Genomic DNA, 15,032 nt, shown 5'->3' with positions numbered 1-15,032 from the left:
GCGAAGATTCACCAGGCTGATACCTGGGATGGCAGGAATGACGTACGAGGAGAGGTTGGGTCGATTGGGCATGTACTCGCTGGAGTTTAGAAGAATGAGAGGGGATCTCATTGAAACTTATAAAATTCTGTCAGGACTAGACAGATTAGATGCAGGAAGGATGTTCCTGATGGCCGGGGAGTCCAGAACCAGGGGTCACAGCCTAAGGCTAAGGGGTAAGCCATTTAGGACTGAGATGAGGAGGAATTTCTTCACCCAGAGAGTGGTGAACCTGTGGAATTCTCTACCACAGAGGGCAGTAGAGGCCAATTCATTAAATATATTCAAGAAGGAGTTGGATATATTTCTTAAGGCTAAAGGGATCAAGGGATATGGGGAGAAGGCAGGGACAGGGTACTGAATTTGGATGATCAGGGGCCGAATGGCCGACTCCTGCTCCTATCTTCTATGTTTCTATCCAGCTTCTCAAGTTATGGTTTCCAACACTGGTTGAATGTCTGCTGGGGGTTTCATCACATGACCCCCTGCCTCCAACCGCCCCGCCCCCACACTCCCGCCATTGGTCGCCTCGACACGTCCACCCACACGACGCAATGATTTCCCACGGCCAATCAGAGAGTGAATAGACTCTTTGTTACCCAATTGGATGACTTTAGTCAAACAGCCCTTTCTCCCCATCTTCAATATTTTTATAATTAATAAACAGAAGTGTTCAAAGAAAATGAGAAAAACCCACAGTTTTCTTGTTTTTTTTAGATTCGTTCCTGGGATGTGGGCGCCGCTGGTGAGGCCAGCATTTATTGCCCATCCCTAATAAGGTAGTGGTGAGCTGCCTTCTTGAACCGCTGCTGTCCGTCTTCTCTGTAGTGGTTAGTTACAACTGAGTGTCTTGCTGGACCATTTCAGAGGGCAGTTAAGAGTCAACCACATTGCTGTGGGTCTGGAGTCACATATCGGCCAGACCGGGTAAGGGCGGCAGATTTCCTTCCCTAAAGGGCATGAGTGAACCAAATGGGTTTTTACAACAATCCAATAGTTTCATGGTTACCATTACTGATACTAACTTTTTATTCCAGATTTATTTAATTAACTGGATTTAAATTCCCCAGCTGCCGTGGGATTTGAACTACCTGTCTCTGGATCATTAGTCCAGGCCTCTCCGGATTACTAGTCCAGGAACATGACCACGATGCTACGTTACCCCTAGGCACCCTAATGCAATCTATGATTTCTCCCCCGGGTTTTTGTTTGCGGCAGCATCACAGAATCACAGAAACCCCACAGTGCAGATAGAGGCCATTTCGGCCCATCGAGCCTGCACCGACACATATCCCACCCGATCCCCGTAACCCCTACACCAACACATATCCCACCCTATCCCTGTAACCCCACGTATTTAATCCCCCTAACACTAAGGGTCAATTTATCATAGCCAATCAACCTAACCCGCACATCTTTGGACTGTGGGAGGAAACCGGGGCACCCGGCGGAAACCCACGCAAACACGGGGAGAATATGCAAACTCCACACAGACAGTCACCCGAGGCCGGTTTCGAACCCGGGTCCCTGGCGCTGTGAGGCAACAGTGCTAACCACTATGCCACCGTCCTGGAGATTAAGGGCCTGAAATTGCGATCGGAGGTCTCCCTAACAGCACTGTGGGAGCACCTTCACCACACGGACTGCAGTGGTTTAAGAAGGCAACTCACCACCACCTTCTGAAGGGCAATTAAGGGATGGGCAATAAATGCCGGCATTGCCAGCGACGCCCACAGCCTATGAATGAATTTTTAAAAAATGGAATTAGCTAAGTATTTGACAAATATAAAAAGACACAATTAAAGGGTAGGGAAAGGGTAGCTCCACCTGAAGAGCTAGCCAAATGGCCTCCTCCCGTGCTGTAATTTCTATACTATCCTAACCAATTGAAAGGTTTCATTGGAAAGGAGATTATTTTAATGGACACAGATTAAGGGCAGGATTTTCATTGGGCCGTGGAGTTGAGATTGGAGGCGTGGGGGGGGGTTAAAATCCCGAAATCAGGGGTCCCGATCCCAAGCCGCATCCAACCCGCCTCCATGCCAGTTTCAAAAGGAGGCGGGTACCCGACCCGCACTGGGACCCGCCTCCCCGAGGCGGGAAGAGGATTAGTGCCAATTAACTGCCTGTTAACAGGTAGTTAACGGGCAGTTTTTAGCCTAATCCCTACTTTTAATGCTGAAGTGTGGGATTCCCGACGGCTCCAAACCACGCCAAGTTTGCGAGGCGGGCCGTCGGGTTGAAGGACTTGGAGGGGTCGAGATGTCGGTGTTCAAGTGAGTGATGTGTGCATGAGTGCAAAGGTAAGTGTGTTTGGTGTGTCTAAAGTGTTTAAAGAAGTTTAACTTACCTTTTCTTACCTTTTCAGCCTTCCTTCCTTTAGGTTTCGGGAGTCCCTCATCTAACCGGCACAGAAAGCAGAATGGCTGCGAACTATCAAAAGTGACAGCCTGCAGATTTTTGTGCAGGAGAGATTTCTAAGTGAGTCTATGGAGAAGGACTCAGGTTAGAAGTAAGACTGTCAGTGTTTGACAGCTTCAAACAGCTGTGAAACACTGATATTTCATCTGTCAAAACCTCTTGACAGATGACATTTCAGACTGTGATGTCACCTGTTGCCGGGTGGCCCTTAATTGGCCTGCTGAGCCCGCTGGGCGTGCTCAACAAGGTCAATCCCGCCTCCTACCCGACTCCTGAATGAAAATCCAGCCCAAGTGTCTCACTGGATTAGGAACTGTCTTGTATCTCAGACACCTGGACTGAATCCACTCCAAACTGACAAAGAGATTGGATGAGCGTCTCCTGATTCTAAGATTTATTGTCTCATCTGGGCTAGTTTCTGGTCTGTGTAAGTCCACAGCGCAAGAGGTCTGTGATTTTATCATTAATTAGTAGCCTGCTTTAGAGGGAAATGCTGCCGTAATCAACATACACAATTGTGTCCTTTTTTCTAGCCAAGAGTGTTAAGGGATGTGGAACCAAGGCAGGTGGAAGGAGTTAGGTCGCAGATCAGCCACGATCTCATTGAATGGCAGAACAGGCTCGAGGGGCTGAATGGCCTCCTCCTGTTCCTGTGTCCTTAAAAGTGGAGGCAAAGCCCATTTTCAAATCCATTCCTACACCTGTTGGCCGCTGCTGAGATTTCTGATATCCTGTGAAGTATGGTCGGGTACTTTAACTACAACCGGTCAACAAAGATATTTGCTCATGTACAATACATTTATTGCAGTCGGGCCCATTTAAAGTGATTTGCCTGTTTCCCTAAATACAGAGGGTAAGGTATTCTACAAATTGAGTATTTCTTGCATTTAGATATGCGGTTTAAAAGATTCCTGAGCCAATCTGGCACAGCCGCGTCCTGAGATTCCAGTGGTTCCGTGGGCAGCACAATCGCCTCTCAGTCCGAAGGTTGTGGGTTCACAGTCCCACTCCAGAGACTCGAACATAAGTATCCACTGGAGTGCTGCACTGTCGGAGGTGCTGTCTTTCGGATGAGATATTAAACCGAGGCCCCGTCTGCTCTCTCAGGTGGATGTAAAAGATCCCATGGCACTATTTCGAAGAACAGCAGGGGAGTTCTCCCCGGAGCCAATATTTATCCCTCAATCAACATCACTAAAAACAATTATCTGATCATTATCACATTGCTGTTTGTGGGAGCTTGCTGTGCACAAATTGGCTGCCGCATTTCCTACATTACAACAGTGGCTCCACTTCAAAAAGTACCTCATTGGCTGTAAAGCGATTTGGGACGTCCAGTGGTCGTGAAAGGCGCTATAGAAATGCAAGTCTTTCTCTCTTTCCTTTTCTTGGCCAGGAACTCTCCACAGGATTAACCTGGTTTAAATGTTCCATTTAATAACGTGCTCCTTCCAGTTGGAGAGATTGCCTTCTAACTTTGCTTATCTTCAGCAAACTCCAGTCCCGTTCTCTTGTATTTTCGCTTTGACTCTGAGCTATTTTTGATGCTTTTTTTGTGACCTATATAGTCAAAAGTGTAATAGTCTTCCAGCCTACTTTTAATACTCTAAGAGCTTTGTGTTATTTTTTTAAATCTACGGAATTGAAAGGCATCAGGCTATAAAAATCATTTTTATTGTCCAAAAACATTTAACAAGGTTTCTTTAAAAGGAACATTTCCATTTGATGCTTACTGCGTTAACTTAATATGCAGGGTGAAGAGGACACCCTTAGAACAGACTGTCGTGAGCAATCACTCTTCTAACCCAGTACAAATGACCATGGCAGCAGGTTAGAGAGCACTGGTAAACACAATCGTGAACACCCACAACAGTAGTGCAAGGTTCTACAACAATAAGTGCAAATTGATCGAATAAAAGTGCAACTGGCAAACGTGTAACTTAGATTTCCAACCCCACCCTCCTCCCATTAATGAACTCTAATCTTGGTGCACTAGTCATCTGTAGTGTTACCCACCCAGTCTAGATCTGGAATTCCAAAGCCTTGGATTTTCAATGTACTGTCCTCCCCACCCCCCCACTCCACCTCAAGCCCTAGGAAGCGTTCTTCAGTTAGTGAAGCACCTTGTTTCACTTCCGAACACACAAACTCAGTCACTGCTCATTAAAAGGGGCCGGTCCTTTTACCGAAGGGGGCTCTTGAAAACGTTCAAGAAAGGCAAGTCAAACTTCCAGTAAATAGTCAGGACAGTTGGAAGCGTACTGAACCTTGAGTTAGGGACTCGAGCCAAGAGCAGCTCACATCCTCCAATGCACAGACAAGATTGGACCAATAGTTCTGCTCCACTCAAGAGCTCCATTCAGATACTAAGCCAGTGTACGGCCAGCTTGGTGCAGCATGTAGCTCTCTCCCGCGTTAGAAGCTACGGGTTCAAGCTCCACTTAGCTCAATCTAAGCTGTTTACTTCTGCATTGTTGGAGGTACCAACTTTTTTTGGGAAGTTTGATGTTAAACCGAGGCCCTTTCTGCCTGTGCAGGTAGCTGTAGTGATCCCGTAGCGTTACATGAGCAGCGAGTTCTCTCATTGTCCTGGGAAATAGTCACCTAGCACTAAAACAGACAGCCATTGAACCATCTTAGCCAATATTCATTCCTCCTCACTCATCCACACACCCACCTCAAATTAGGGTTATTCATCTCAAGACTTGAGGCTACAAGAGCAGGTCAGACGCTGGGTATTCTGCTGTGAGTGTCTCACCTCCTGACTCCCCAAAGCCTTTCCACCATCTACAAGGCACAAGTCAGGAGTGTGATGGAATACTCTCCACTTGCCTGGATGAGTGCAGCTCCAACAACACTCAAGAAGCTCGACACCATCCAGGACAAAGCAGCCCGCTTGATTGACACCCCATCCATCACCTTAAACATTCACTCCCTCCACCACCGGCGCACCGTGGCTGCAGTGTGTACCATCTACAAGATGCACTGCAGCAACTCGCCAAGGCTTCTTTGGCAGCACCTCCCAAACCCGCGACCTCTTCCACCTAGAAGGACAAGGGCAGCAGGTGCATGGGAACACCACCACCTCCAAGTTCTCCTCCAAGTCACACACCATCCTGACTTGGAGATATATCGGCCGTTCCTTCATCATCGCTGGGTCAAAATCCTGGAACTCCCTCCCTAACAGCACTGTGGGAGCACCTTCACCACGCGGACTGCAACGGTTCAAGAAGGCGGCTCACCACCACCTTCTCAAGGGCGACTAGGGGATGGGCAATAAATGTTGGGACGCCCACATCCCAGGAACAAAAAAAACCAATTTGTGTGACTGTACACTGGCTGCCACAGTATCTGCAAAGCCAAGATCAAAATCCATTGGCTGGCTAGCACTTTGGGCCATGGAGGGTATGAAAGCCGCTACATCAATGCAACCTCTTGACAAGCAAGGCATGTACAATTATAGATATCAAGCACACTGAAACGAGTCATATTACTAAGTAGATAATGGGTTTTTATAGGCAATACTGAAGATGGGTCAAATCAAGAGCATTAACACTTAGGCAATAGTGAAGTGATGGCAGGAGAATGAGTTCAAGCTGCTGTATGGAGCACTTAGTGCTGGTTTGGGTTTATTTTTAGCACTCTATGACTGTCCCAGCTGAAGAGGAGTACAGCTTCTTCTTCATCAGGCAAAACCCAGGACTAAGTTTTAGTGCTTGCCTGAAACCAGGTGCAAAACAGGTGCCAATGAAGAAGAAGTCTCGGAGGCTCGGCCAGGAGCTCCCGTCCTGTTTCAGTATCAACGTCAACTCGAAAGTTGGAACGACGCTGGAATCGTAAACAATCCGATCCAGCTTCTTGCACATGTTCTCGATCTCCATGTTGATGTAGATGACGGATCCACGGAGGCCGCAGGGCTCGCTGGACGAGAGGCAGAGCACGTCCCTGGCTATCTTCCTGATCAGTCTTTCAGGGACCAGAACCTCGGAGCAATGCAGTTTTGTCTTCTTGGCTCTGGATAGAGAGTTCTCAAAGAGCTTGGTCAGGTAGAGACACGTCTGCTCTTCCTCGCTCACATTGTTTACAGCCACGTCCTGATCCCAATAATTAAGATCTGCAAGGCAGGAAAAAAAAGTTTCAGATTACAAGTTAAAATAGATCTCACAAAGACTTGGGCGGTGACTGCACCAGGTGACCCTGAGCTATACAACATCACTAAAGGTCCGTGTTCCAAAATGATGATTTGTGGAGAGTTAGCTGATCTCAGGGAGAAGCTGTCTCCAGCGGCAGGAGGGTCGGTAACCAGAGGACACAGATTGAAGGGAATTGGCAAAAGAACCAGAGGGGAGATGAGAATTTTTTTTACACAGCAAGTTGTTGTGATCTGGAATGTGCTGCCTGAAAGGGCGGTGGAAGCAGATTCAATAGTGACTTTCAAAAGGGAATTGGATAAATACTTTGAAAGGAAAAAATTGCAGGGCTGTGGGGAAAGAGCAGGGGGGAGTGGGACTAATTGGAGAGCTCGTTCAAAGAGCCGGCACAGGCACGATGGGCCGAATGACCTCCCTCTGTGCAGTGAGATTCCGTGATTCAGTACCGCAATGTAGTAGGAGTGTAACCCCTGGTCCCCCTGCCTTCTACCCTCCTCCCCTTCCCCGCAGCCTCTGCTGGCAGTGAGCGGGCAGGCAGAATCAGGCTTGGTTGTGATGCCACTTCTACTGGTCACAGTTTGCCAATATCAGCGCCGTCAGTTCGTGGTTTGGAAGACCAGCTGCTGGAGGAGACCACACTGGTCTGCCCCATCCCAGTGGGACTGCACCTGAAGGCCCACGTCTGTTCCAAAAGGAGGGCCACTGGAGAAAGTTGGTGGAAAGCATATGGTCAAACAATATTACATCCCCACCCCCACCCCCACCAACACCAACCGACAGCTGCAATCTTGGCCATATTGATTTCCTTCATGAATTCACACCAACTTTTCTCAGGGTGAGGGGTGTTGGAGCTGGGACATTTGAGGCACCTCAGCTTTCTACCACCTTCAGCCCCTTTGTTTCGGGGTACATCGCCAGCAAGGCAGGTCTTCATTTGCCCAAGATACCCCGGCTGTATTTCCCCCCCCGCATTGGGAGTCAAGCTCCTTGACCCAAAGCAGCACGAGCTCAAAGACTTGCTGTGGCAATTGGGTACGAAGGTTTAGGTTTTGGGGATCTGTGCGAGGTCACGCTCAGGCTCAACACGAGCACAGGTCTCGCGTTTTGTGCCAACCCTAGGAGACCTTTTGGCCGCTGCAGCCACATCCACACACTGCACGTGGCACAGCCTATGTTACTCATTTGTATATCATTAGCATGCACCACCCACAAGTGGTCCGGAAGTGCCAAGTAGACCAATCACCAGAAGGAAAGAAGGTACTTGCATTTCTCCAGCGCGTTTTACAAACTCAGGACGTCCCAAACTGCTTTACAGCCAATGAAGTACTGTTTAAAGTGTAGTCACTGTTGTAATGTAGGAAACGCAGCAGCCAATTTGTGCACAGCAAGCTCCCACAAGCAGCAATGAGATAATGACCAGATCATCTGTTTTAATGATGTTGATTGAGGAATAAATATTGGCCCCAGGACACCAGGAAGAACTCCCCTGCTCATCTTCAAAATAGTGCATTGGGATCTTTTACGTCCACCTGGTTTAACGTCTCATCCAAAAGACGGCACCTCCAACAGTGCAGCGCTCCCTCAGTACTGCCCCTCGGACAGTGCAGCGCTCCCTCAGTACTGCCCCTCCGACAGTGCAGCGCTCCCTCAGTACTGCCCCTCCGACAGTGCGGCCCTCCCTCAGTACTGCCCATCCGACAGTGCAGCGCTCCCTCAGTACTGCACCTCCGACAGTGCGGCGCTCCCTCAGTACTGCCCCTCCGACAGTGCAGTGCTCCATCAGTACTGCCCCTCCGACAGTGCAGCACTCCCTCAGTACTGTCCCTCCGACAGTGCAGCACTCCCTCAGTACTGCCCCTCCGACAGTGCGGCGCTCCCTCAGTACTGCCCCTCCGACAGTGCAGTGTTCCCTCAGTACTGCCCCTCCAACAGTGCAGCGTTCCCTCAGTACTGCCCCTCCGACAGTGCAGCGCACCCTCAGTACTGCTCCTCCAACAGTGCAGTACTCCCTCAGTACTGCCCCTCCGACAGTGCGTCGCTCCCTCAGTACTGCCCCGCCGACAGTGCAGCACTCCCTCAGTACTGCCCCTCCGACAGTGCGGCGCTCCCTCAATACTGCCCCTCCGACAGTGCAGCGCTCCCTCAGTACTGCCCCTCCGACAGTGCAGCACTCCCTCAGTACTGCCCCTCCGACAGTGCGGCGCTCCCTCAGTACTGCCCCTCCGACAGTGCAGCACTCCCTCAGTACTGCCCCGCCAACAGTGCAGCACTCCCTCAGTACTGCCCCTCCGACAGTGCGGTGCTCCCTCAATACTGCCCCTCTGACAGTGCGGCACTCCCTCAGCACTGTCCCTCCGACAGTGCAGCACTCCCTCAGAACTGCCCCTCCGACAGTGCGGCGCTCCCTCAGTACTGACCCTCCGACAGTGCAGCGCTCCCTCAGTACTGCCCCTCCGACAGTGCGGCGCTCCCTCAGTACTGACCCTCCGACAGTGCAGCGCTCCCTCAGCACTGCCCCCTGACAGTGCGGCGCTCCCTCAGTATTGCCCCTCCGACAGTGCAGCGTTCCCTCAGTACTGCCCCTCCAACAGTGCAGCGTTCCCTCAGTACTGCTCCTCCAACAGTGTAGTACGCCCTCAGTACTGCCCCTCCGACAGTGCGGCGCTCCCTCAGTACTGCTCCTTCAACAGTGCAGTACTCCCTCAGCACTGCCCCTCTGACAGTGCGGCGCTCCCTCAATACTGCCCCTCCGACAGTGCGGCACTCCCTCAGTACTGCACTGGGAGTGTCAGCCTGCATTTTGTGCTCAAGTCTCCGAGGTGGGACTTATGAACCCACAACCTTCTGACCCAGAGGCTGAACCATGGCTGACACGAGCTGAAAGCAGAAGAACATGTCCTCTCGGAGGGGCAGTACTGAGGGAGTGCCGCACTGTCGGAGGGGCAGTACTGAGGGAGTGCTGCACTGTCGGAGCGGCAGTAGTGAGGGAGCGCCGCACTGTCGGAGCGGCAGTAGTGAGGGAATGCTGCACTGTCGGAGGTGCCGTCTTACAGATGAGACGTCAAACCGAGGCCTGGGTAGACGTAAAAGATCCCATGACACTTTTCAAAGACGAGTAGTGTTCTTCCCGGTGTCCCGGCCAACACTAATCCCTCAACCAGCACATGACCTGGTCATTTATTTAATTGGTTTGTGGAATCTTGCTGTGCGCAAATTGGTTGTCGCTTTTCCTACATTACAACAGTGACTACACTTCAAAAAGTACTTCATTGGCTGTAAAGCGCTTTGGGACATCCTGAGGTGGTGAAAGGCGGAAGTCTTTCCTTCTAGTGCTCACAGCAAGCAATCCCGTGAGAAGTGGAGCCATTTAGAAACAGGTGGAAGCTCCCTTTACACTCTCCCCAACATGGCTCAACCCCACCATCACTGCTGCACCGGGGAAAGGCTGCAGTTCCCATCAGACTGAGTAACTAACGATAGGTGCCAAGGAGCCTTTTGCTTTGGCCTGTGCGCACCAGGATCTGGGCTGAGATTCCCCACTGGTTTCCCTGGGCGGCCAGTGGGCTGACCACTGACCCGGGGACACCCGGGGTGGGAGCGCAGCAAAGCAGCCAGGACAGGAAAATGCAGGTCGCGCAGTGCAGCGAGGCAAACAGTTTTAGCAGCCGATATTTTAACCGTTGTACAAATACACTGCACCGCAAAGCAAATGTGCCGATAATGACCGCGGGCGGGAGCCCACACGGTGGCACATTCAGACACCGTTTAGAAGTAATACAATAACACTGCTCAGTCATTGGGCTGGAACTGGGACTCTGTCGAAGGGTCTATTCGGGGACGGGTTTCGCGAACCGTGGACTCCACAGGGGGGGGGGGGGGGGGGATAACAGAAAGCGCTGGAAACACTCAGCAGGCCAGGCAGCATCCGTGGGGGGAGAAACAAAGTCAACGTTACAGCGAACAAAACTCAACCTTTGCTCCACTTGCCCGGGGTCAGAACTGCCCCCCACCTTCAATCTTCTACATTTACACTGGAACATTTGCAAAGCAGCTCCTGGAGAACCATTTCCCCACAATACATTGCCAAGGACAGACTGCAGGACAATGCTTCCTGAAAGCTAACTGGAGCCTTCATTAAGTTGCAAAAAAAAAATATGCAAAAATGCAGACAGTTGCAAGGAACATGCACCAAGTACAAACCCATCGCTCCAAAAAAAACCACAGTGCAATTAAAATCACCTCGACAATGAAGCTATCAGTAGTTCAGGATTGAAAACATCCCTTTGCAGCTTCCTGAACTGGTCGACCAGCCTGGAAACCCATCTTGGGTCATGTTTGCTTTGGGGGGCAAACAATACTCCGACAATCAAACAGGCACATTTTGATTCATCTTAACAAGCAAAGCAGAACACAGACCAGCCGCGTCATGTTGTTTATGCATTCAGTATTTATAAAGAGTCACTGCACACAAAGAGCAATTTCTGCGCCAGGTTTTGTTCATGCAGGGTGGGCAGGTTTGCAAAGTGCAGGAGTTGGGGAGCTGGGCTCAGCCTGGCCCCGGCACTCACCCGCAGCCCGGCCGCACTCACTGGCCAGCACCGAGCCCCGCTCCGGGCACCGACTCCTGGAGCAGCTCGCCACCATCCCGGAGACCCCGGCAGGCAGAGACAGACCCCGAGAGACAGAGAGAGACCCCGAGAGAGAGAGAGAGAGACAGGAGCCCCGCACACTCTGACTCACAGCCGCTCCAGCTCAGCGGCCACACCGGCCGGCAGACTGGCACCTCCCTGGGCACATCTCACCCTGGCACTGCCCCGGGCTGCTCTTTAATCCCCCTCTCACACTCTCTCTCTCTCACACACTCTCTCACTCACTCACACTCTATCTCTCACACTCTATCTCTCACACACTCTCTCTCACACACACTCTCTCACACTCTATCTCCCCCTCTCTCTCACACACTCTCTCTCACACTCTCTCTCTCACACTCACTCACACTCTCTCTCTCTCACACACTCTCTCACTCACTCACACTCTATCTCTCTCACACTCTCTCTCACACACACTCACTCACACTCTATCTCCCCCTCTCTCTCACACTCTCTCACACACACTCACTCACACTCTATCTCTCACACACTCTCTCACACACTCTCTCTCTCACACTCACTCACACTCTATCTCCCCCTCTCTCTCACACTCTCTCACACTCTCTCTCACACTCACTCACACTCTATCTCCCCCTCTCTCTCTCACACTCTCTCTCACACTCTCTCTCCCTATCCCACACTCTCTATCACACTCTCTATCACACTCTCTCTCTCCCACACTCTCTCTCTCACACACTCTATCCCACACTCCCTCTCTCTATCACACTCTCTCTATCACACTCTCTCTATCCCACTCTCCCTCTCTATCACACTCTCTCTATCTCTCTATCACACTCTCTCTATCACACACTCTCTCTATCCCATTCTCCCTCTCTCTCTATCCCACTCTCCCTCTCTCTCTATCCCACTCTCCCTCTCTATCACACACTCCCTCTCTCTCTATCCCACTCTCCCTCTCTCTCTATCACACTCTCTCTCTTTGCCAAACTACAACATAAAGAGGATATACTGTGGAATGGATGCAAGTGACTGACCAATCACAGCGCCGCCTGTCCCCAAGGCCCCGCCCCCACCCCAGGCCCCGCCCCATTCTCTGCCCTGCGATAGAACTAAAGCGGGACTGCGATTGGCTCGGCTGCAGCCAATGAGCGTTGAGCACCCTCACCCCCCCCTTCCCCTTGGCCAATCAGTGATGAGGCTGGGTTGGCAATGGGGCAGAGTGCCAGGATTGGGGGTAATATCAGCATTTGAACAGGGAAAGGCCATCAAAGGCCAACAAAGAGGAATCTTTTCATACAATCCATTGTAGGAAACTAGCAAAATTACAACTTGCATTTATATAGCATTGCATTTATAATGTAATAAAACATCCCAAGGCACTTAATGAAGCAAACATTAACACCGAACCACATAAGGAGACATTAGGAACAGGCAGCCCAACACTTGGCCAAAGAGGCTGGTTTTAAGAAACATCTTAAAGGAGGAGAAAGAAGGAAGAAAGACTTGCATTTCTCCAGCGCCTTTCACGACCACTGGACGTCTCAAAGTGCTTCACAGTCGATTAAGTGCTTTTGAGGTGTGGTCACTGTTGTAATGTGGGAAACATGGCAGCCAATTTGCACACAGCAAGCTCCCACAAACAGCAATGTGATGATGACCAGATAATCTGTTTTTGTTATGTTGATTGAGGGATAAATATTGCCCCAGGACACAGGGGTGAACTCCCCCTGCTCTTCTTCGAAATAGTGCCGTGGGATCTTTAAAGTCCGCCTGAGAGGGCAGATGGGTCCTTGGTTTAACATCTCATCCGAAAGACGGCACCTCCGACAGTGCGGCGCTCCCTCAGTGCTGACCCTCTGACAGTGCGGCGCTCCCTCAGTACTGCCCCTCCGACAGTGCGGCGCTCCCTCAGTACTGCCCCTCCGACAGTGCGGCGCTCCCTCAGCACTGCCCCTCCGACAGTGCGGCGCTCCCTCAGTACTGCCCCGCCGACAGTGCGGTGTTCCCCCAGTACTGCCCCTCCGAAAATGCAGCAGTTCCTCAGTACTGCCCCTCCGACAGTGCGTCGCTCCCTCAGTATTGTCCCTCCGACAGTGCGGCGCTCCCTCAGTATTGTCCCTCCGACAGCGCGGCGCTCCCTCAGTACCGCCCCTCTGATGGTGCGGCGCTCCCTCAGTGCTGCCCCTCCGACAGTGCAGCACTTCCTCAGTACTGATCCTCCAACAGTGCGGCACTCCCTAAGTACTGCCCCTCCGAAAGTGCGGCACTCCCTCATTACTGCCCGTCCGACAGTGCGGCGCTCCCTCAGTACTGCCCCTCCGACAGTGCGGCGCTCCCTCAGTACTGCCCCTCCGACAGTGCGGCGCTCCCTCAGTACTGCCCCTCCGACAGTGCGGCGCTCCCTCAGTACTGCCCCTCCGACAATGCGGCGCTCCCTCAGTACTGACCCTCCGACAGTGCGGCGCTCCCTCAGTACTGCCCCTCCGACAGTGCGGCGTTCCCTCAGTACTGCCCCTCCGACAGTGCGGCGCTCCCTCAGTACTGTCCCTCCGACAGTGCGGCGCTCCCTCAGTACTGCCCCTCCGACAGTGCAGCGCTCGCTCAGTACTGCCCCTCAGACAGTGCGGCGCTCCCTCAGCACTGCACTGGGAGTGTCAGCCTAGCTTTATGTGCTCAAGTCCCTGGAGTGGGACTTGAACCCACAAGCTTCGGATTCAGAGTCGAGTGAGCCACAGCTGACACTGGGAGAGAGGTGGAGAGCAATGTTCCCTGTCATTTCTTTTGGGTGCGCGGCCCATTCAAATGTTGGCGCATGCGCGGTTATTTCAATTGGAAGGTCAGCGAGGAGCCTGCGCGGGAGCTCCGGAGCGCTGCCCAGCCACGCAGCTTAAGGGGATCACTGGTAGAGAGGCGGAGAGATTTAGGGAGGGAATTCCAGAGCTTAGGTCCTGGGCAGCTGAAGGCACGGCCTCCAATGGTGGGGTGAAGGGAGTGGGGCTCCACAAGACAGCTGGCCAATGGTTTCACAAAGGTTGGCATCAGTCTGCAAAAAGCTGTCAATTGAAATCTGGCCCAATAAGAAGTCAAGGACAAGTGTACACAAGTGGTTACAGTGACTTTGTAACGTAATGCCCCGCATTCCTGCATTGGTATTGGAGGGAGCAAAGCATTACTACATCAATGCTTTCTTTGCTATTCATTTCCCCCTTCCTGGTGCCTTTCAATCCCATCCATTTTCTCCTTACCGCTCTCCTTCAGAGTCATCCATTCCCCCTTTCCCCTTTACACTATTGCTACCCGTGACCTACGCCAAGTGGATCTATTTGAACCATTGCATACTGCAGGTGGGCAGGCCTGTTTAACCGAGAACTCCTGCCTACAGTGGCTGGAATTCTGACCAGGTGTCAGCTGTGGCTCACTGGGCAGCACTCTCACCTCGAGGGTCATGAAGGTCGTGGGTTCAAGTCTCAATCCAGAGACTGGAGCACAAAAAAATCCAGGCTGACAGTCCCAGTGCAGTCCTGAGGGGGCGCTGCACTGTCGGAGGGGCAGTGCTGAGAGAGTGCCGCACTGTCGAAGGGGCAGTACTGAGGGAGTGCTGCACTGTCGGAGGGGCAGTACTGAGGGGGCGCTGCACTGTCTGAGGGGCAGTACTGAGGGAGTGCCGCACTGTCGGGGGGCAGTACTGAGGGAGCGCCGCACTGTCGGAGGGGCAGTACTGAGGGAGTGCCGCACTGTCGGGGGGCAGTACTGAGGGAGCGCCGCACTGTCGGGGGGCAGTACTGAGGGAGCGCCGCACTGTCGGAGGGGC

General features: G+C 52.0%; 1 protein-coding gene across 2 annotated transcripts; it reads right to left on the bottom strand.

The window, feature by feature from the left end:
- Window positions 1–4,118: 4,118 nt before the first annotated feature.
- LOC147122497 (DNA damage-inducible transcript 4-like protein) lies at window positions 4,119–12,201 on the bottom strand. 2 transcript variants are annotated; one of them, XM_086005905.1, is made up of 2 exons: window positions 11,201–12,201; window positions 4,119–6,574 (listed from the first exon to the last, which is right to left on the bottom strand). In XM_086005905.1, exons 1-2 carry the CDS (start codon window positions 11,253–11,255, stop codon window positions 6,096–6,098), a joined length of 534 nt encoding a protein of 177 aa, XP_085862031.1. In that variant the 5' UTR covers window positions 11,256–12,201; the 3' UTR covers window positions 4,119–6,095. The 2 variants fall into 2 exon arrangements, with proteins under 2 accessions (XP_085862031.1, XP_085862022.1); XM_086005896.1 differs by having other exon boundaries at window positions 11,180–12,199.
- Between the last annotated feature and the right edge of the window lie 2,831 nt (window positions 12,202–15,032).

This window comes from Somniosus microcephalus, chromosome 2, assembly GCF_052327205.1.
Source record: "Somniosus microcephalus isolate GS21.2 chromosome 2, FLI_Smic_1.0, whole genome shotgun sequence".
Lineage (NCBI taxonomy): Eukaryota > Metazoa > Chordata > Chondrichthyes > Squaliformes > Somniosidae > Somniosus > Somniosus microcephalus.
Note: the sequence above shows the minus strand (reverse complement) of the source record. Positions and strands in the feature narration are given on the sequence as shown.

What these genes read in the sequence shown, in the direction of transcription:
- LOC147122497 (XM_086005896.1), bottom strand. Translation starts at nt 11,255, where the DNA reads ATGGTGGCGAGCTGCTCCAGGAGTCGGTGCCCGGAGCGGGGCTCGGTG. An exon ending in TGAGTGCGGCCGGGCTGCGG is followed by an intron (nt 6,575 to 11,179) that starts GTGAGTGCCGGG and finishes CCTGCCTTGCAG; the next exon opens with ATCTTAATTATTGGGATCAG.